Source organism: Corvus kubaryi, unplaced genomic scaffold (genome assembly GCF_017639235.1).
Source record: "Corvus kubaryi isolate FWS band 111438036 unplaced genomic scaffold, C.kubaryi_AGA036_p1.0 137, whole genome shotgun sequence".
Taxonomy (NCBI): Eukaryota; Metazoa; Chordata; class Aves; order Passeriformes; family Corvidae; genus Corvus; species Corvus kubaryi.
This window is the reverse complement of record NW_024580671.1, coordinates 29,897,356-29,920,280: the sequence shown is the minus strand read 5'-3', so window position 1 is coordinate 29,920,280 and position 22,925 is coordinate 29,897,356. Positions and strand designations below refer to the sequence as shown.

General features: G+C 39.9%; 1 protein-coding gene across 2 annotated transcripts in view; it reads right to left on the bottom strand.

The window, feature by feature from the left end:
* Window positions 1–12,575: 12,575 nt before the first annotated feature.
* Window positions 12,576–22,925, bottom strand: part of NAMPT (nicotinamide phosphoribosyltransferase) — a 30,792-nt gene continuing 20,442 nt past the window's right edge. The window contains exons 9-12 of one of the 2 annotated variants that reach the window (XM_042018359.1): window positions 20,720–20,737; window positions 17,514–17,654; window positions 17,233–17,367; window positions 12,576–15,491 (exon numbers count right to left, since the gene is read on the bottom strand). In XM_042018359.1, the coding sequence (XP_041874293.1) occupies window positions 15,378–15,491; window positions 17,233–17,367; window positions 17,514–17,654; window positions 20,720–20,737 (408 nt within the window). In that variant the 3' untranslated portion in view covers window positions 12,576–15,377. The remainder of the gene's footprint in view (window positions 15,492–17,232; window positions 17,368–17,513; window positions 17,655–20,719; window positions 20,738–22,925) is intronic. The other variant, XM_042018360.1, reaches the window with a different exon arrangement.

The window sequence follows — 22,925 nt, the reverse complement described above, 5'->3', positions numbered from 1 at the left end:
GCTCTCTCTTCTGGCAAGATGCAATTCTAGATCCTAATTACAGTGTTCCTATGTGGGTTTCTACCTAATTTATTTTATGATTAGTAGAAGTTACGAATAATTTCCCTGTACAAGACCTTGTAGTCCTGTTTAGAGAAAATGCCAAAAAAAGCAATCAGCATTATGGTCAAAAGACAAAGCTAGGTGTGATACATCATGCCACTGGGCTGCAGTTGAGTGCCCTCAGCAAGCCCAGTACTGGTTTTCTGTGTCTGAAATCTAAAGCAGCTCAGCCCAAAGCTGCTACCCTGGGGCTGGATTAAAACCAGCATTTTTTTATACTAGTTTGGTTGTCAAAATAAATATACTAAATAAATAGTTAAAATAAAAATGGTCCTCAAAAGAGACCAGTTCCATCTAACAGAGGAGTTCAGAAAGATGGAAAGGAATAGGCTGTGGTCTGAGCCCAGTGCACAAGTGAACTAATTAACAGTTAAAATGTCTATTAGAAGGGAACTAGAAACTGCATGATCCAATGATTCGTTAATTAAATATTTATTAAAGGCATCCCTGGCTGATGATCTTTGACCTTGTACTGGATTTACTCCAAAAGCTCCAGGCATTTATATTTTTATGGCAGTGAATGTTTTATAACCCTTGAATCACCTGTTTCAAATATAGAAATGCCTTCAGACTTCTTTCTCTCTCAGTTATATTTATTAGAAATGTTTTGTCTCAATGCTTTTGTTCCTTGACTGTTTAATCTCGCATAGCTCTGTGAACTTCAAAAACCCCCAATATCACTTTATTCCTGACTATTCAGGAAAACATTAGGCTAAGCAGTGAGGAGGAAAAAAATAAGCAATGGGTGATTTTTTTGAAGAGCAGACATTAATTCCAGATGGAGGAGCCCCATGCCAAGCTGCTGGGAAGAGCAGTTCGGGGATGATCAGCCAAGAGAAAGAATGGGTTTGTCTACTGTGTTTCAAATAATGCATCTCTTGGTCCAGCTGAGGACCTGAGCAAGGGCAGATATGCACTGATTATACACTGCCTGGTATTAAAATGTTGTTTCAGCCCTGGGAGGAGAAAACTCAACAGCAGTGGCTCTCAAGATGACTTGCAGCAGGGTGCAGTATCAAAAAAAAGAGGAGGAAAGACAGGCCACTTGATGTCTTCTGTAACAACCACAAACCAGCACATGGATTTGGTACTTTGAAAGTTGAATGAGAATGCACAGCTGCACACAACCTGCTTGGTTAAACCCCAGTGGATTAAGAAACATGCTGTGCAAAATTAAGTATTATTGTTGCCCTTTTGGCCTTAAGCCACAATACAAAGTATCTGTAATGAACCAGATTTTAATGACTCTGGTGTGTCATGGGGCTGAAGGCCAGGAGCAGCATCACTTCACCCAGACAGGAAGTGCAGTAGTATCTTGCCAGTGCAGGCTCTGGAGAATATTATTGCAGGATAAATTCTTCCATTTTAATTTTGAACTTAAAACACCCACTTAAAACACCCACAAAATTAGAATGAATTTTTTGTGCTTTCTCTGGTGCAGAAGCAGGGCCAAAAATAATCCCCCAAAAACCTCAAAATGGAAAAAACCAGTTCACACTCCCACTTTTAATTATTTCCTTTCGTTTTCCGTGCCCACCAGCTATTCCCAGTATGTATCCTGGACAATAGTATTTCTTAGACCTTTATCTTGTTCTAAACATGCCTCACGGTAATTCCAGGCCAGAATACTTTTTTTTTTTAAAGCACCAAAATAGTAATAAGCCTTTTAAGATTAGTTAGTATTAATGTTGGTTGGCTATGCCAATGTGTGGCTTTTGCTTAATGTTTTTTCTTTCTTTCAGTAGATGTTCTGCACTGCCTTTGGTGATGAGGGAAAGAGTCAGAAATGCTTCACCTGTGGCTTTGGACATGTGCTACACTGAAAGCTGAAAAGAAACCTACCAAAGGGGGCAGTAATGCCATTGCCTGAGGTTCCCCAGTTTTCTTTAGAGCACAGGCATGAAATTTCAACACACAGCCTGGTCTCCACTTGCCTGAAGCTTTCCAGAGCAGTTTACCCAGGGAGGAATGAAGTTTCCACTCCCCAGAAAACCAAATTTCAAAGCTGTTGTGTACTGATGATCACAATGTGTTTTGGATTAGGCCAGTTTAAACATTTTTGGTTTAAATAGAGAAAAAATACTTCATTTTTATTTAAATGGTATTTATTTTTTCTACTTTAAAAATTATGATTCTATTCTTTGAATTCCAACTGTAGATTAGCTTCATATTTGAAGAGTTATGCTGACAAATTCAGTATTTCTGCAGTTTAAAAATTTTCTAAGTACATTCACATAAATGGGCAGATTCACTTAAAACAAGCCTTTCTGCAAACTGTTCTGGTTTTAGCAAACCGGCATTTTTTAAGGAAAAATATAATTCACAGAAGAAATTCCAGTTCCCTTTGCCCAAATTATTGCATAAAGGCTGTTATAACACTCAAAGGTCAGTTTGTTTTCTTGGAGAAAGCAAGTTCATATTTTCTTTCACTCTCCTAACCCAAAAGGAAATAAAAACAGATAAACAGTCCCCTTTTGGGACTAAAAATGCCATTTTGTACTTCTACAAGCACTATAGAAAATGTAACAAAGTAACTTCTGTGGCAGAGCTGGTGAATCTGAAGCTGTGGAAACACCAAACTCCCAAGGCTGAGACAGTAATTTCTCACTGGCTCATAGAAGCCAGAGGTGGTCATTGGGCTGCTTGAGAATAGCTCCAGTGGGCTGTGGCTCCATGGGGGGTTTTTGGGCTGTTGTTCAAACCTCACTCTTGGAACCCCTGCCAAAGCTCTCAACATGCAAAAATTACCCTGAACATGGAGGTCTGCTCAAATGAAATTGAGCTTTTCTGGACCTGGGTTTACCCTCAGGTTTCCAGAGCCAGAATTTCATCCTGCCTGGAAACCCTGCTGCTCTGCCAAGATCTTGAAGGCCATCAAGACTGGGGTGTGAGCCAAGTCCCAATGTCCTGCTGTGAGACAGTGGCCCAGCCAGTGGGACACTGAGCAGAGGGGATGGTGGTGCTGCTGCCACCCAGGTGGCCATTGATGCAGAGATTGGTTGATGTGGTGCAGCTTTGTGCTGCAGGTGTTGGGGAAGGAGAATAAGCTCCTTTTTATAAGGCCCGTTGCAGTGGGAGATTATTTATCCCATGAGAGAGGCTGGTGCATGTCCATGTCTTGCCAACGGGGGAGAAAAGGGAGGTAACGGAGAACTCAGGCGGGTGAGATGTGATGCCAGGAGGATGCTGCTACCAAGAAATCACATCTAGCATGTGAAACAAATTTGTAAGGTGGAGGAAGGGCTGGAGGCTGTGCCTCAGGTGCCAGGCAGGAGGGCATGAAGCTGTGGCTGGCAGCCCTGCATTCCAACCCCTGCACTGCCAGGACTGTGCAGTGTACAGGCAGCCCCAGTAAATTGCCTCTTCTAAGCCTTGCCCTGGTGGCAAGAGGCTGTCTCTGTTTAACACATGTTAAAATTCTGGCATCGATGCAGGAATCCACAGTTTTAGCACAGTGTGGGCAGCGTTCAGGGAATCCTGCAGGCTTGACGTACAGTTAAATCTGTGGCTTATCTCTCAGTCAATTAATTATTGTATCCTTATTCAATGAACGAACAGCAGCACTCAGGGTCAGGGTCTCTGTGCTTTGAAATAAGACATGCTCTAAAGTCATGCTGCAATGCCACAGGGCAGGCAGGAGAGGGGCAGGCAAGAGGGACATGATCAAGCTGCCCCTGTGGAAGGCTGGGCCTGTTGATGGTGCCCAGCTGCCAGACGTAGGCGTTTGTAGCCAGCACTGTGTGAACACTGGGAATGGTGCAGGACAGGCAGGACACAGAAATGTGCTGTGAGACCCCTTGCACTGAATCCACCAAGGTACCAAAAGGCACATGCAGGAATTGTATTTCCTGCTTTAAGCGAGATGCTGTTTGCTTGTGAATGAGGCATGGCAGATGCCATCCAGGCTTGCAGACAGACTGCCTACTTATGGAAGCTATCGGTCAGTTCAATGAAGACTGTCTGGACTTTTCCTGGGTATGTGCTTATTCTCCTGCGTCTTGGAAGAACACTAGAGGGCATTTCTCGAACTGCTGCACATGCCCTGGACTGATGATGCTCCAGGGAGGTAAGCTGCTCAGAAAATGAGTATCATTTACTGGGCACCCAGGGTCTGCTCAGCCTCTCACTGGAAGCTGAGGGTATGTGCTCCTTCCCACTCACCGTGTTCCCAGCAGGAAAGTTCTGAGTCACAAACAACTGAAAATAGCAAAATGATCTCATAGATCAGTTGCTAAAAATACAGAGGGGAGTCTACTTACAAACACTGGGGCTGCGTGGTGTGTTGTGGCATTTACATAATGAAGGCCTTGTTGCCTTTGTAAAATTATGGCTCAGGCCTGTTACTTCAGCTAGAGAAGAACTGTGAGAAAAGTCCGTGAGAAGAAAAACAATTAGTTTTTACCCATGAGAATGTAGTATCAACAGAAGCATGAAAGTTAAACAGTAGAAGGAGAAAACAGCAACATATCTGCAGCTGTTATTTTTCTGAATGCTTGAATGCTGATGCTATAGGTAGCCAATGGTAGTATATTGTGGTTAGTAACAGCCAGTGAGTCTATTGTAGTAGTTCAGCAGCCAATGAATCTGCAACACAAGTGATAACACACAAAAGGTGTATAAAAGAGGCTGCTTTGTTTATAAATAGCTTTTTGGCCCTTGAAAGAGGCACTGTCCATGTGCGTTGTGACTGCCACAACAGCAACAGTGTGTTATTCACCCAGCAGCGAAAGACATCAGGGAATCCTGGATTCTTCCAGTTTTGAAATTGTTTTTCCTTTCTTCTGTTGCTGCTGCCCATTTCTGACCAGCACCAAGCAGACACTGAGCCCACTGGAGAGGATCTTATCCAGAAGGAAGTGCCAATGAAGGAGGCAGGAGTGCAGAGCATCTCCCATTCACCACAGGTTCTTCCACACCTGCCTATCACCCCAGGGGTGCCCTGTCCTTTTGGAGTCTGAACCAACCTTTGGGACTTACCTGATCTGTGAGTGGAATCACCCCAAGGGCTGCTGGGCTGAAGGGACAGAGAGGCCCCTCCTGAGAGCAGCATCTGGGCAGCAACTGCTGATGGAGAGGACTTGCTGACTGTAGCTTGGCATCTCCAGGGGAGCAATGTGCTCAGAGTGTGCTCAGCCAGCTTCAGTTCATTTCCTTCCTCCCACCTCCACTTGGACAGGTGTGGTAGTAAATGCAAAGTGTATTTCAGTAAGTTATAGCCAAGATTTTAGAAGCTGATAGGTCACCAGTGAAAGCTATACAGGAAAGCTTAACAGGATACACAAAGCAGTGTTCATCCCTCTGGCTTTTCTTAGATGCAGACAGAGGGATCTGGCACCCTCAGAGCTGCTGGTTCCCTACAGACTCCTTTGGTCTCTACAACTTTGCTTTGCTTTGTGTCTGTCCTGCACAGGTGGACACCACCCCAGGCAGAGCTCTCTGTTACCCCATGGGGATTTCCTAGGCCCCAGGGCACTACTCATGGAGGCTGCAGTGGGTGTCTGAGTGTTTCTGCAGAAAATGAACACTCCTGTATCCAAGCAAGTAAGCAGGGCTGGAGGAACCAGGGAGGCAACCAGGGCAGGCCCTGGGAGGTGCATTATGGTGCATTATTCCAATGCACTATAGGTAATCTCAAAATACAGCACACATTTGCATTTGAGCTGCTCTAAACATGCACAGGCTCCTCTCCCAGAGAGGTTTATTGAGCCACCATGGGTTGTCAGGTCCTGGCTGGAGCAGTTCAGTGTCCAGGATGGGTGACCTGCCAGGTCTGGGCTGTTCCTAGGGTGATGATCCCTGCTTCTCCTGTGACTTTACCTAGCTAATGCACAGATCTCCTCTGGGGCTGTGTTTTCTCCAGCCAAATATTCCTGACGCGTTCTTTACCCAAAGATATTATTTTTCATCATTAGGCATTGCAGTAGAAACTAGGATTTGGCCAGCATCAGGTCCTGCCCAAAGCTAAAGGGAGAAGGAGATCCCAAGTGGAAAAAGGAGATTGTCCTCAACATTTCAGTTCAGAGGACTTTGCTGGCTGGTAGTAAATTGGGCTGGTGTTTTTTCCTTAGTTACTTTATTTTTCCATGTCTGCTGAATAAAGAAAACTATCATAATGCAGTGTTAATTCCTCCAAGGCATTAGTACAACACTGCATTTGGTTTTAAAAACTCAAATAATATATAACTGACAGATAATTAGCTATGTGGATTAAAAACTGGTTCTTTCATTGATCTCAAAATATTGATCATTGCAAGTCACCAATGAGCAAGACCACATTTAGCAGTGATGCCATACAACTGGGATCTTTTTGCCACAATTTGTTTGTTCATTGGTGACCTAGACAATGACATAAACCTTTCATGGATAAAGTCTGTGGGAGAAATGCAAGTTGAGGGGTAATAAAGAGGGATAAAGACAGGTTATTGTTATGCAAACCTGACCTGCCTGATCACAGTCCCATGACATCCACTGTCAGGTAGCTAAATACCAACTTACACAACACCAGAGACAGACATGCAGAGTCTTGGCAAGCAGCAATTCAGAGACAGATTTAGGAGTAATCATAGATGATCATTTCAGCATAAGCTGCCAGTCAGGTGGTGGCTGAAAAGGCTGCTTACACAACCCTTTCATATATAAAATGAAGTTATCAGGAAGAAACAGAGCAAGGATCTACATACAGAGTTTATGAAAGATCATAGCCCATGAGCAATTACTAATACCATATCCTTAATATTTATGGATATTTCTTTCTATAGAATATATACACATCTAAATACATCTGTCTATTCACATATAGATTTACATCTTTGAGTGTATAAACTGTACATATGTACATATATGTATGTGATCCCTATACAATCAGTATATGTAAAATACCAACTACGAGTGCTCACTTGATGCTCAGCAAACATGACAGAGGCACCTATATTGGAACTACTGGGTTCAACACATCCTTGTTTCAAGTACAGAGGTGACCAGGTTTATATATTTGTCTTTTTGGGACATGAGACATGTCCACAGATCCTTGCCTGTGGTTTTAAAACAAATGACTCTTCACTCAAAAGTATGCTGGAGTCTGGTTTAATCCAGAGTCCCTTGTTGAACAGACTTTTTTGGGGGTTCAAGGATGAGCACTGCGCAAACTAGGTTATCTTTGCCTCTAGTCCCCAGTGCTTGGTGGGGCTGTCTCTTTTATATGTCCAGCTTTCCTGTCCATGCAAGTCCCTGAGAGGCATCACCAGGCAACAAGCCTCCCATAAGTTTGTCCATCCCCTGGTAATTGTCCCTTTAATTCAAACCTGAAGAACAGATTAGTCCCAATGGCTCACTGCTTTTCCTATCCCAAGGTACTCCACTGCGGAATCTTGTGCCATTCACCATCAAGCACTGTACTGCAAAGGACAAAGACAGCATGAGAACAAGAATCTGTTTCAGAAATTCCCTGAGTTGTCTGGAGTTGGATTTTCCAATGTTTCAAAAGACTTTTCATCTTGTGGACAAAGGCACAGTAAGACCAAGGGAGAAAGCACAGTAGAAAGAATGAATTTAAGCTCCTGAGGGAGATTCTGATTGATAAATGCAAGAGAAAGTTACTTTCTTTGAAGTCCTTTGAAGGAGTCAACAAGTATATGGATATAACCTACTTTAATTTCAAAAAGGCATTCAACAAGATTTATAATAAAGTTTTTAAGGAAGCTAAGAAGTTTTGAGACATGAGGAGAGGTCCTTACATGTATATAACATTGATCAAAGAAAACAGTAGGAAATTACTCAGCTTTCTCAGAGAGTGAAACGCCACTTGGTGATCTGTGCTGGAGCTCCTGCTGCTCAACATGTTAAACAGTGTAGACAAGCATGGGTAAGTAGGTGACAGCTTGCGGGAGGTGCTGAGTTACACAGAGTAATAAAGGTGGGAGCTGGTTGTGAAGAATTGCAAAAGGACTTTATGAAACCCTGTGAATGCAAATTAAAATAGGAGATGAAATTTGGTATAAACTGATGTGGACAGGAGAAAATAATCCTAACCTCACATAAAGTGACATGTTATGATTCATCTGCTACTTCTTAAATAGAAAATCCTGGTGTTATAAAAAATAGCTTCATTAAGATGTCCGTACAAAGCACAGTAGCACTAAAACCAAACCAAACCCTGGCAATTCAAATGTCAGGCAAGAACAGAGTGTGTAACACAGAGCTCTACCCCATTACAGGAAAATTACACATGGGTGATTGATGATAGTGGTACTTCCCAAATTCCATGTGTTTTAAGAGAGTAATGAATAGAGAAAGTCATTTGGAAAAGAACCAGAGGTCTTAGCTGACATGCAGCTCAATAGCCTTGTCTTTGCTGTGATGTTATAACAACCATCCCAGTGACAGCACTTGTGTCTAATCAATTGACTTGGGAAGGAATTATAATTTACAATCATACCACAACCCCTAAAAGTCACTCTCATGCTGGTTTACAGCACACAACACGGTCAATAATCATATGGGTTCTTGTCTCAAAATGCCTTTGGGCAGGGCTCTGTTGTAACAGGGAAGAAAGTACTGAAACTTTTCCAGGTCTTGCCTAATTCACTATGGGCGGTGAAAGACAGACCAGGGATTAACCATGTGTGCTCTCTTACAACAAAACAGCCATAGAAATAGCCTGCACAGCCATAAGCAGATCTGGAGCTGAATTAGGCTCAGCAAATCCACCTTTGGTGTTCAGGATGGCAGTGGGACAGGTTATTTCACACAGTGTTGGACTTTTCCAGCAGACACAAGACTCAGGATTGTAGTCTCCATGAACTCAAGAACTTTATCTTGCTACTCTGTGTGCCAGTGCAGACTGCCCACCTGTCCGATGGGATTACCTGTGAGTAACCCACGTGGAACATGGGTGAGACTGAACTGTCAAGAAGCACCTGCAGAAACCAAGCTGAAGTGCTTGAGTATTCAGCAGTGCTTCATTAATGACTATAAAGGTTCTAAGTGTATGTTTCAGTACAGGACTTTTACACAGAAACCAGTTCTCAACAGAAAAAATCCTTTGCCAGATTCTCACATGTCTATTAACGTTTTCATGGTCACAACTTGGACACAAAAGGTAGCAAAGGGTAACCTTTCTCTGATTTTAATGCATGAATCTATTTGCTTTTATCTGAAGGTGTAACTATTGCAAAATCTTGTACAGAGGTGAAATCTTTCTTTTTATCTTCTGGAGATTTACAACAGCAATAAAAACAAATAATGGTCTTCAATCAGCAGTGCTGGAGGTGAGGCTGCAAAACCCACAGGGTGGGGGAAGAACCGGAGCTTTAATGAAGTTTGTCACTGGCATTTGGTTTAACAAGTAGCTACATGCCTTGAAAAATGGATTCAGGTTAGACTGGGGCACATTAACAGACCACTGCTTTGTAATCACAGGGGCCCAGCAACACTTTGTTTTGGTTGAACAGACTCAATGTTTTCACAGCAGATTAGAGGATAGACTTGAACCTGCTCAGCTGAAACAGAAATGGCAGGCCAGGGGGAGATTAGTTGTCATGCTCTGACCTTTCTGTAACTTACAGACATATCTCTACCCAAAGCCATTTCACTCAGAGACTATCCTCTTAAATTGCTGGGGTATGTTATCCTTCTGACACATCCAACAACGAGCTGCAATTCCTTATGCTTAAAATAGGGTGGTGTCTTTTGGAATAGGGAAAACTTCCTTGAAAGGGAAGAGCACACCAGCCTTGTTCTTTACCAGAAAGCTGAGGAAAGCACATCCCATAGACTCTGAGGAAAACAGCTTATTTCTTCTCCTGTTTGCAGGAAAGGGAATCAACTTTGAGGCTGAAGTTCTTCCCTTTATCTTACAAGAGGTAAGGCTCAGTCCATGCAGTTTATTTGACACATGTATTACTTTTATTAATATTTTGGTGATATGATTACTCAGACATCATAGAACAAGTTTCCTCATCTCCTTTTGTATAGAAGAACTGATGTGGAAGCTTTAAATAGCTACATTAATAACCTAAATCAATGACAAAGAAGTAAAAATGTCCACCCCTCACAACCTTCCATCTTTTACCTACCCACTTGACTTTCTTAAGTACTGTAATTATATGAAGATTCTGAACCCATATCCAACAATTTATAATTACCCCTGGCTATTTGCAGTATGTTTACTTGACATGAGCATTGGATCAACTACCAAGAATCAGATCCTCAAATCTCACAAGTGATCAATGAAGCACAAGTATAAATACATATATTAAAAATTAGAGTACACTTGTATAAATTCATTCTGTGAAATACCTTGGATTGATTTCTATTTAAACTAAACTGCTGGGGAAAAAAAGGAGTTACACAACCCAAATTTACTGATTTTTTTTTTTTTTTTTTTTTGCTCAGTGGTAAACAAACAATAAACTTGCCCTTGAACTGAGAAGAGTTGTGTAAGAGGGAAGTAAAAACCTTGCTAGAGGCATGTCAGCTCACCATCTGTCCTTAAAAGACCTTTGCTCCAGCCAGAAACAGGAGAGATGACTATCATTGTGATGCCAGGAAACCTCCCTGTAACTTGAAAATTCTAGAAATTCTGTTCAAAAAGCAGTTAGGAGTACTCATGCAAACATTAGTAAGGAAATCATATGGAACAAAGTATGTTACTTGAGAAGAATCCTGCTGACTTCACTCCCATATCTCCTCAATTACTCTGGATTGTATTACACCAGACATCAGGGTACCTTTCAACAAAGTATGGTACCACAGTAAAACACTGTTTGGAACTATCACTAAGTCCTTTTCATCCTTTATGATTAATTAAAACCAAACATCTTTCTGTGAAGGGTATTTTAAAATCATTAACAAGGTCAGCTGTGCTGCTAGTAAAACAGGAACAAACCCCCAAAGAACATAACATCCATGGTTAGCAACTGTGGTTTTAGTAAGCATGACTTTATAAAGCACCTTTAATCTCAGTATTTCCTTATTTCTGATCACCTGGGTATTTAGAAGGCATGCAGTTCTCCACATAAGGCCCCTATCGATCAGGTTTAAGCCGATGATCTCTCACTCACATGTTTACAAACTGGATGGAAATGTGCACCTACAGGACCCTGATGGGGCTCTCAGAGACAAAGAAACCCAAACGTTTCCAGGCAGAGATGCAATTACCATTGTACAAATGCACCCTCACAGTCCATGCCTCGAGCAGCTCAGCACAGTTGATTTTAATTCTTACAGTAGAATTGGAGGACACAAATAGGGCTCTTCCTGTGAGCCCCTTGCCCTCCGCACAGGCCAAGGCCTGGAATTTCCCTGCCAATGTCTTGCAGATGACCTGGGAGCCACCACCACACACTCACGGCTGGTGAGTGACTTAAGCTGCACTCATGACCAGAGTGAGAAAATCTGGAGTGTTGTAGCTGGAGGGTTGTAACAGCATGGAAAGGAAGCAGAGGAGCCTGCCTGGCACTTGGGCTGTGCATGCTCTCTGTAGATCACGTAACAGAAGCTTTAAATTCAAGCATTACTGTGGGCTACAAGAGCCCCTTTCTACAGTACAGAAAGAGCTGAAGGGACCAGCAACAAATGATGATACCATTACAGGAGGTGCCTTACCCACCCTCACTGACACATGCGCGCTTGTAAGGTGCCTGCTGCAACTTAAAGTCATGTAGGAGTTAAACTCCTCAGTTAACGCTGAGTAACTTCTAGTTACAAAACTCCTGCCTAAAGGATTCTCTCTGCTAAAGAGCTGACATTATTTTTCACAGTACTGAAGTGAACTGAAGGCTGCAACACTGACAGCTATTTTGCTTTTAAACAAGCATTCTAGTGGCTTTAGAGGTAAAGTTTAAATAATGAATCTTTATTTGAGAAAAGATTATGTCAAATATAGAGGATAATTCCTTATATCAAATTCAATTAGAAGTGTTTTAATTTTAAGCACCAACAGACAAAATGCTGAAGCATAGATGTACTCACACACACACACAAAAAAAAGAAAAAAAAGAAAGAAAAAGAAAGAAAAAGAAAAAAAAAGAAAAAAAAGAAAAAAAAAGAAAAAAAGAAAAAAAAAGAAAAAAGAAAAAAAAGAAAAAAGAAAAAAAGAAAAAAAGAAAAAAGAAAAAAAGAAAAAAGAAAAAAAGAAAAAAAAGAAAAAAAAAGAAAAAAAATAAAAAAGAAATAAAAAGAAAAAAAAAAAAGAAAAAAGCAGGAAGCAGCCCAAAAACAACAACGACCCAAGCCCACACATACACACACACTCCCACCAAAAAAAAAAAAAAAGTGCCCAGTTTGTTTTCTCTTCTCTAGAACTGAGCTGGTTGTAAATTTATTTAACCCCAATTGTCTGCAGGGCAGCTGAGCAGCTCTCCTTAAAGGACTGCAATGACAGCACAGCTCTGCTCTGGTCTGTTTGGCAACAAAGAGCACAGGAATGACATCTGATGCCCAACATCAGAACTTTAAGACACAGATGGCTCTGATTTTCACTGCCAGAACTAAACTTTATTTCCATGTGTATTACATACTGGTATTTGATGCCAAGTACATTAAAATTATTTTAACAGAGGATTTAAGTGAGGAATACTTATTCTTCACTAAACAAGAAGGAATGTAAAAACCTATAAGAAAAGAACTGTTTAAGCTTTGTTTTGATTTTGGCAAACCAAACAGTTAAGTACTCTTCTGTTCTCTCCTCAGATCTTTCAAAGTACCAAAAAAGTATCTTTTTTTAATAATCATGCAGCTGAAGAAAAAAAATAGTCTTACAAAATCCATTTCTTATGCTAAATATGGTTACAAATCAGAGTATTAAACACAAAATTCGCAATTCCTATTTTTAAATACAAATACTGTATTATATTATGAAATGGGGATAATTAAAATATATCAATGACTACAAATCTAGTAATTTAAAGCAAACAAACATGCTGTTTGCTTTCATGTGGAAGAATTAGGATATTGTATGGTTCAAGCACTGCAGTAATTTCTGTCAACTCCTTGATGCCCAGAATGTCAAACTGCCAAACACAAAGAGACAAGTGTTCAGGTCTGAATAGCACCAGGTGTTTTTCTTTGTTTTCCCCCTTTTAAAGTTATTAACATTTAATAAAATGAGTGATGTTACAACTTTCTGAAAGTGACATGCACAAGTAGAGAATTTGCTTTGAGTTTCCAACTAATAAGCTGAAAGTTTTAGACAATACTGAACAATTATAATGTATTTCATGGTACACATGAAAACAGTGCTTCCACAGTATATCCTCAGTTCTCAAGTACAAAAATATCAGTTATGGGTAGTCAATAGTTATCAAAATTTTTATTGGTACAGAATGAAAGCAGCATTTACTTTATTGTTTTTTAAACCATACATCATAAAATGCCCTAGTACACATGTGGAGAAGTGAAATAGGCTCTGTACTATTTACCTGCTACTGATCCTAAGTCCAGATTCAAAATCTTTCCTGACCAAAACCAAACAATATAATTAATAGCTAAGGGAAGGCAGTTCCTCAGTGTGAAAGGTCAGCATTTAGAGTTTTACTAAAACACTATTCTTGAAACAAATACATCACTTAAATGTATAATTACATACACTACAAGTGAAAAACAGGTTTTTGTTAACAATAACTATTGAGACTGGGCATAAACGTCTTAACCACAAACCCTGGAAATATTATGGATGCTTTGATGTGGCCCTTTTTGGTGAGAGAATAAGAACAATGAAGTATGGCTTTTCAATCTTCCTTTAAAAGCACATTTTATAAAATTTTGTAGGCTTAAATTATTTTAGACCTCTAACATTTTCCAGTAACATCATTTACTAATTAGAAGCATTAATTACATCACTACATTAAGCAATTGGCTGATAGGTGATCACCAGCAGAACAGGAGCTGTTTGCTTTTGTTGTTTTTTTTTGTTTCTAAGTAAGGGAGGTACTTTTCTAGTGAGAGCCATCCTACAGTACTATCAAACATTTCAGAGGTTACTACATAGCTTCTCAAATAAAATCCTCAACAGTTTCATTTTCCAGCAGATACTCATATCAAGCATATGCAGAGAGCAAATACAATCAAGTGCAGACAGTTCAAAAGTATCTCTCAAACACATTGTTTTACAGTTACCCTCTGCAAAATAAAAGCCCCTCCTCACACCAAACGGATGGGGTGAGAAGGGGAAACAGGTCTGCCATTTATGTAGGAGTTTGGCTAGCATAGAGTTTTATTAAAGTTGTTAACAAAAATAGTTAAACATTTTTACAATTTAACATCCAGTCTGACAAAAGGCAAATCAATGAAAAAAATACAAAAAAGTAAAAAAGTGCACTACCCAGTCCAGTATTTTGCTTTAAAGTCATGTCACTTACAGTATATGAAAAATAAACCCAGAAGTGTAATTACTTTAAAATACACCGCTTCCATATTTCAGTATTTTACACATATATTCTATAGTGGAAGAGGAGATCTCTTAAAAACTTTACTCTTAAAATATTGAGGTGCATATACCAAGTGGGATAGACTTGGCAAGTTAAGTTGCAGTAGAGAATCCTTTCAAATTTGGCATTTCATTTACATACCTTACTGTGCCAGCAAGGTCTGTAGTACCTAAACCTTCTAGTAAGAACAGTAATTTTGTTTAATGCAGATTTACTAATACAGACAACTACAAGAAATGGTGAGGTCAGCAACTCTATGGGATCTTAAGGAGATACGAGTCCTGATTTAGTTGTCAAATGGAACAATGTCACAACAAACTTTTAAGGCCATGTTTTATTTGCTGATTAATGGACAAAAGGCAATGGATTCCCCCCCCACTAAATATTTTCTTGAAAGTCTGTGCTCATAAAAATCATGAAAAGTTGGAAAGACTTAATTATTGAAACTTTAAATATATTTTACACAATCTTGTTTGTACAAAAATACAAGTTAAATATAAACATAAAGCAATCATGATAATTTTATGTAAATCCATTTTGTGATATTCTGTTATATATAAAAAAGTTTCTCAGCTCTGTCTTATTTGTGAAAAGATCAATACCAGATTGAATCACTACTGGCAAAGGGCCCTAAAAAGCACACTTTAACATTAAATATGTTTTACAATGTAAGTACCATTTCCTGATTTCATCTTCTAAAGACTGGCAAAAGATAGGGCAGTATGTCCATAAACCAACAAATAATTTGGCTACAATGTCATAAAACACAAACACACAAATCTGTACAATAAACCAGTAGCTATGCAGTACGAACTAGTTACACACACATACACAGACATGGAATGGAACTTAGTGAGATGCTGTCTGTAATTCACTGTTCTTCAGCCTGGCATTTTGTCTTACTTCATCAAATGAATATGACTTCGTTACCTTTCCATTCTTAAATACTGTGTGAAGCAGGTCCTGTAAGAAACATCACTGTTTTAGCAAGAGTGATTTGGCAAACAGCTTACACAAGCAAGCATTCAAATCCAGCCTGGTAACACTGGAACTTTAGACTGTCAAGATAGGAAATCTTTACAGCTTCTTCTGACACCTTTCACTAATGGTTACACAAAAGAACGGGCTTGGGTCATCCTGTGCACAGACAGCAGCTTTGTGCTGAGTAGTCCCTTGAGTGAGGTATCTACACCTGGCCAAAGCCAAGTACATGCTCAATACACCTTGCTAGAGTAGTTTTTAAGAAAGAAGACACTCAATCAGTCAAATACAATTCAATTACAGAGGTTCAGGAAGTATTTTTTTCTCTAGAAAAAAAAAGGAACTATCTTTCTTCACAGTACTCTTTGCTCACATATTTTGTAAAACAGCCTATCAGGAAGGGCTTGCACACAGCAATTTGGAAGGGCAATAAGCACAGCTGGCAGCAGAAGTCAGCACAGCAGCAACACTGAGCAGTCCCCTCCACTTGGTGACCTACTGCAAGGACCTGTGGTTTTAGGGAAATGGGCCCATAGAAGGGTACCTTTCCCTGGGATTTCCAGGGAGCCCCAGAACCACACCAATGACCCTCTCTAATACCCTGGGACCAAAAAGATTTTCGAATGAATAGTTTCATCTGTTAATAGCTTGGGACAAAAGAAGTTTTAATGAATAATTTCATCTGTCAAAAGTGAAGGGACAATATATCGGCTAATTTCAGAGCCAAAGTCTTGTACTTTGTGTTGAAGAGATTTCTCACCATTTGGTCCTTCCCTCTCTACATACATATGAATGTTCATCGCTAACATATGTACATGAATATGTGCATAGAAAAAAGTTTCAAATTTATACAAGATATTTGTGCCCACAGCAGAGTATCTTCAGGGCACATAACTCCGGTTGTTTTTATGTTGAGATTTTTCAGACAACTCAGTTTTATGCTTACTGTCATGCTAAACAATGTGCCGAGTAGTACCCCTCTGCCTAGTAGCACAGAAACAGCTTCTGTATACCGGAAGAATTTCAGCTTCTAAAAGCAGAAGTGCAATTTGACAACTTATTTTCAGTCCTCTTAACTTGGGAAAAGACTCAACACGCAGTTTAATGTTTCATTGTTGCATGCTGAAAACATGACACATATCAAACTGAAAGCCTGAGATTGGCATAAAGTTTGTGCTTATTTCACAGAAATAGCATTCTGTTTTGCAATTGTAAAGAATTCACAGGGAAACTGAATTCCTGGTTTAAATTTACATCTTTGAAAAGTGTGGAACTATTTTGTGTACAGGGCATTAACTCCTGAAGGAACTATTTATGAAAGTCTCAGTGAGGAAGTAGAAACACATTTTAGTTACAGCTGTCCCTGTTCCACCTCCAGCTAGGGTTGCTACTCAAATTGTGCAATATAGGCCAAACAAAACTACCCGGCCAGTATATATTCTGCAACACTGAGACTTTAGTTATGGGGAAAAGCAGTAATGTTCTCATGTTTCTGAAGACAAAACAAAAGAGAAAGATCTGTAATTGTAAAACCTGAACATTCTACTGCCATTCTAACATTCTGCTGTTACTGAATTTGGTACTGAGGTAATTTTTGAGGTAATAAGATGGGAGTTGAACAAAATGACAAATCAGAAATAAATTCTGAAATTAAGTTATAACCTGCTTTTTCTTAGTCTATTTTTGCATGAAGAATGATATAACAGATTTTGAAAATTCATACCTGTCCATACTCTTCAAGATCTCCCTTGCCTTCCTCAAGTGTCACATACTCTCCAGCAGGTGTCCTATGCAACGAAAGCCGTCCTTTCTTTGACCTTTTGTTGGGATCGGCAACAGGATCTTTGAAGACATTTACCTAAAATGAAGAGAGGATTTCTTTAAGAGGAAAGGGCTTTGTGGGACCTAATGCAGATGGTGGTAACGTAACAGGAAATGTCAAACAGGTTTTCAAGTGGGGAGGCCGCTACTCAAAGCGGAGTGGTAGAAGCGGTACAGACATACCCCAAGGCCATTGGTCACCACGTAACTACATTTGAAGGAACAGTTTAGGAGGTCTCTGGTTAGTTTCTGCAACAAAGCTCCACCAGATCCAAAGGCAATATTCTCAATGCTCCATTTATTCTTCTTCATTCCCTCCACAATCTAATAAGAAAAAGAAAATTATGATGGAGCATACTTTTAGGCCATGCCATTTTTCCATAAAAATATTATACTACTTAAACAAGATGCTTTTACAGACAATTAAGCCAACTAACATTCAGTTTCCAGGAGATGTACATAATAATTTGGCCAATACTTGGCCCACTGTTTGCATTTTTATTTATAGTTCCAGCATGTAACTGGACAGCTTTTCCTGTAACACAACTATCATGCCCACACATATACTTCCCAAACTAGGGTGGCACAGTAATGCAGTGCCCGGAGAAACAGTGCTCTAAAGAAAATAAAAGATTTCATGGGAATATTTCAGAGCCTTCCAATTTCTCAGAATTATGGGAAGACCTCGAAGCAGAGCCTGTATCCTGAAACAATGCAGTCATCCTGCTCAGCTCCAGAAAGTTATTACCCTCTCTTGACCAAAGACTTGAACAGAGCAATTTTCTTGAAAATCACGTTGTTTAGAATAAGATTAGCAATTTCGAAGACGTGACATGAAAATACATAAAGCTGCTCAAAGAGTTTGCTTTGCCACCTCCTTCGGCAGGCACAGGTCAATGTGAACTGCACTGCTAGCAACAGTCAAGGTCAAAGTTACTGTATCATTTCCCTCCACCCTCATTCTATCCAGACAAAGGTGACATCCTCAAGCCTGGAGTAATGGCTGCTCATTTGATCATGCTCATAAAGGGCCAAGTTTTGTTCTCCTGACCCGTTACCCTTATGAAAGCCTGAAATGATGGTTACAGCCCCAGAACAGGAGGTCAAACTCTCTTCTCCTAACATTTTACTAACAAAAGCAGGTGCGAAAACCAGAGTAGGTGAGATAGCAAAATACCATCCATCCAGAAAAAAAGGAAGCTGAGAAGCAGAATGGAAGGACATAAACTATGGGGAACACTGCAGAGTTTCAAAAATCAGCATAGTGAGAAATCTGGTAATATTTTGGGCAATCTTAGCCTCTTGCATCAAGAAGAAATGCCAGAGTAACACTGAACAGGAGTGTTTCACTAGCTAGTGATGTCAAGCTGCTTTTTTAAGGGACAGCTAAGGCTCATAAGAGGGGAAAAAAATAGAAAACCACATTTCCATTTCAGACCGTGACAAATTGGTAGTGCACACAAAAGCACACACTAGTGCTTTGTTTATGCACTTAGTCACATGCAGACTGTCTTCACAGATACTCCAAATGCCTGACAGAGGCCAGTCAACAGGACAGGTGGACAGCAGAGTCATAACCTTCTGAGGGCATGCTTGGAACACCTTCCCACTAGATTTCTCCAGGAGAAATCTTATCAGTTCCATTATTCCGATGGCACCAGCTTTTTTTTTCAGCCTCATTCAGGAAATCAAGCAAAATTCATCTCAAGCTCTACCACCAGGACTTCCACTTAAGAGAACCCTTTAGAAGCTTTGTATCCTGAAAAAATGCCCTCTCAAATATGTGACAATCTTGTGGATTTTAGCAGTAGACATCATACCCTCTCAGTGACCAAGAGCAAAAGGAATCTTTATTTTCAGGTGGTTAGATTCCCCTGGAAGCAGTTAAAAGAAGTACTCAGGGAAGCTAAAGGAAAGAAACTAATTAAATTCTTCTTTAAGCATCTCAGAAGTAACTAAAGTTGACAAAGGAAGGGTAAGAAAAGGTATTTTGTATACCCTCTACTTAAGCATAATGCCTAATACTGCCATAAGAAATGAGACTTAAGTGGGCCTGGATATGGACTCTACTTATCTGTGCTGTCTTTTAAAGAGGCAAATGTAGGTAAACTGAGCAAGCCTGAAGCTATGTGAACTGCTGGCCAAGCCTGAGCCAAGGTGTTCTGCTTGCCTTATTGTGCAAAGGCCAGGTCTGACACTGAACCCACAACTCTCTGGTATAAACAACATCCTACACCAAAGCACGTGATGCTGAGGCTTCATGCCTGCAGGTTAACAGATGTTAGTGCAAGTACAGCATAGCTGGGCCATGGCTGCTTAACCCTCTTGCCTAGGTGAGAAGAAATGTGAACCCCCTTTCAGCTTGTGTTCCTGCTCTCATTTACAGATGGTTTGTTCACCTTGTGCTACAGGCACAACTCCTCACTTACCTTGGGTGAAGAACTGGCTTCTAGCTTTCCACTCTCTCTCAAAGGATTTCCTTACTTAGATTGATCTTTGGTGAGAAGGGGAAGGGAAATCCAGACTAAGCTGAAAGACAGCTCTGACTGTACCACCCGCTGACCCACAGCAAAGGCCCAGATTCTGTTACTTCCTTAGATATGGGGATGATGCTTTAGGTTTTAGCCTGTGTATTTTTCAAATTCTGTACTGCTTGGTGTGTGACTCTGAAGTTTCTTGGAGCCTGTTAATTTCTGCTCTCTCATGCTAGGTAGACATAACAAAGCCTCTCCAGCCCTGCTTTCCAAGGACACCAAGACTGTCCTAGGCCAAAACTATAAACCAAAGAGCCACTAAGGGGGGAGTAAGCTGAGGGGCAAACTGAAGCTTTAATTGGAGAACTAACCCTGCTATGTAAATGAACCAAACCTATAAAAGGGGGAAGAACTCCTGACCTGTTGTCCATCTTGGGGTTCATTTTGAGAATAGCTTCAGGCTCCCCAGGGTGTACCTTTGAAGGCCTTTCAAATAAATACCTCTTTTATTCCCTTACTCCTATCTAGTCTCTGTTTTCTAGGAGGCCTCTTAAGGCATCAGGGAGAGATGGTAAACAGCAGCAATAATAGGGAAGAAGGGGGAGATCTGAAACAACTGAAGCCTCCCACAAAGGAAAACAATACAGAAGAATTTTTTGTTTCACACTTTCAAACCTATACACTGTTCCCAATGCAGGTGCCAAGGTTTTGACCAGCTTCCTCTGACCATTATGAGCATGATCAATACATCAACTGTGACTCCAGATTAGAGGATTTTTTGTGTAAAGATTTAAAGACATCTGGAAATTGAATGTTCAAAGAAAATCCTTTGAAAGTGTAGTATATTGTGGAGTTAGCAGATTGGAATGATTTTTAAAAGTGAAAATGCAAAGAAAGTTTAAAAAGTTTCCTTACCTGTTCTACCAGCATCCCCTATTAAAACAAAGAATTTTAAAATCCAGTTTACACTCTGAGTTGTTTTCTATATTGTTGTTTCTGCTACTTTGGATAGCTAAATGAGACTATTGGCCATTACCCATTCTAGATTTTCCTGCTGTACCCATTACCTTTCATCTGATCTGTAACAATAAATCATGCCTAGAATTGAATGTTGATATGGAGTAATTGGAATAATAATCCTGCAAAGGCTACAAGAGGGGGGAAAAAAAGATGGACACAGTAATACATTTGTATTTGTTCATGTTAACTCCTTCTGGAAAAGAATGAATTATACTTCAGTGTTGGTTTGGTTTTGGTGGGTTGTTTTGGTTTTTGTTTGTTGTTTTAGGGTTTTTTTAGTGGTATGCTATTATCTAATTTTCTAAAAGCATGATAAAACCTGGCATTTGCTGACATAGGAGGATGAAGAGATCCATGATATTTAAATAAAACTAAAATTAGGTTGCAAAATCATGGTCATTTTGCTCCAACATAATTTGCTGCTGTCAAATGAGAAATGTCACTTTCCTTCCTGCCTGTTTTTCCCAGCTCTAAAAAACAGTTAGTTTTCTCCTATATAGTGCTGGTGAGTATTAGCCCCTTTTTGGGGGACAATTTAATTCACTAAACCACAAAACAGATCACTTTTGGCTGAGTTAGTTTGCTGCTACATGTGTGGTCTAAATTATTTTAATGACTAGCGGTTCAGTGACCTAAGCTGACACGAGGCACTGCAAGATTCGTGTCAGGAAGAGATGAGAAGGTGCCACTAGGCAGCAGCGATCTGGCTGCTCTGTATGTCTTGGGGAGCTGGATCTTCTGCTCTCTTCTATTACATGTTATGGGTAGACTTCTCATACTCAATTACAGCTTCATAAGGAAAATATGTAAACAGGCAGAGCACCTGAACAAAGAACTGTTCATTCTATCTCTCATCGTCTCCCATTAGCTGCTGCAATTTTTTACTGCTCTATTTAAAACTTGGAGATCAGAGCATTTTTCACTCTAATGCAAAGATTTTTATATACTTGCTTTAATATATTAACTAGAATCTATGCTATATGACATCCTTGAATTTTGTCCAGTATAACTTAGAAAAAGCAACCAGAGTTCCTTACAAGAAAGAAAAGCCCAGTTTCTGTCCTCTCACAACTCATGAAAATCTCAGCCCTAACATACTTTGCCTAACACAGGCATCAGGCCTGTCAGACTGTTGTTCAGAACAAGCAGAAATGTTTACTTCTCTGTGGGCTTTGTTTTCTTTAACGGAGTCTCTTCCCCTGCTATCTAACGACAAGACTTTCTTTCCAGCTATTAACCTCCCATGCTTGTGTTCTGTTAAGCATATTAGCATAGCTGTATATTGTCAAAAAGCCACAGGGGACAAAAAAAATAAAGTTGAATTTACTTTAAAGGCCATTGGAGGCGGGAAAAAAAACTGCAGAGCATGACTGCACTATAGCTGGTCTATCAGGTTACAATCTCAGTATTAACTGCTCTCTAGGGATCTGAGCGACAAATCTGAGTTCTGTCATTGAGGTTAACATTATGTGAACATGGTAGACATGCAGATAGCTTCACACTAACTAAAACCCAAAATTGATACCTCCCTCACTCCTAATTTTGAGAAGTAGCAGAAGTCAGCTTTGTTAAGAAGAACTTAAGGATGTGTCAGTCTAGAAAGCTAAGACAAGTGTCAATAAATTCAAGTAAAATTAATCAACTTTATTCAACTTATTTCTGGTTTTGAACTCTAATACAGCTGAAGATGAAAGACTCAGGACAAACCTGACAAAGTCAAGTCCTCTTCCTCTTACATGCCCTTTGTTATCTGTTGTTACTACAGTCTATACCTTTAAAACCATATTGAAGTACCTAGTATCTACCCCTAGTCCATAGCAGTGAATTTATGACTTGTTTCAAGCATGCAGAATCTACTAAATTATCAATTTATGTCTTGGTAAAATTGCTATTTTGACTCAGACTGTACCCTAATTTGTTACACATTTTCTGGGTTTTCAACTAATCCTTATTCCACTAGTTGCCTTATCGAGGAACTTGCCTTCCTTACCCTCAGTTTTAAAGTCTCCTTCAAAACGACACCTTCAATATGTGAGGACAAGCAGACTTCAGATGGTACATAACTAAAGAGCCAAACCAGCTAATTACTACTATTGCTGCA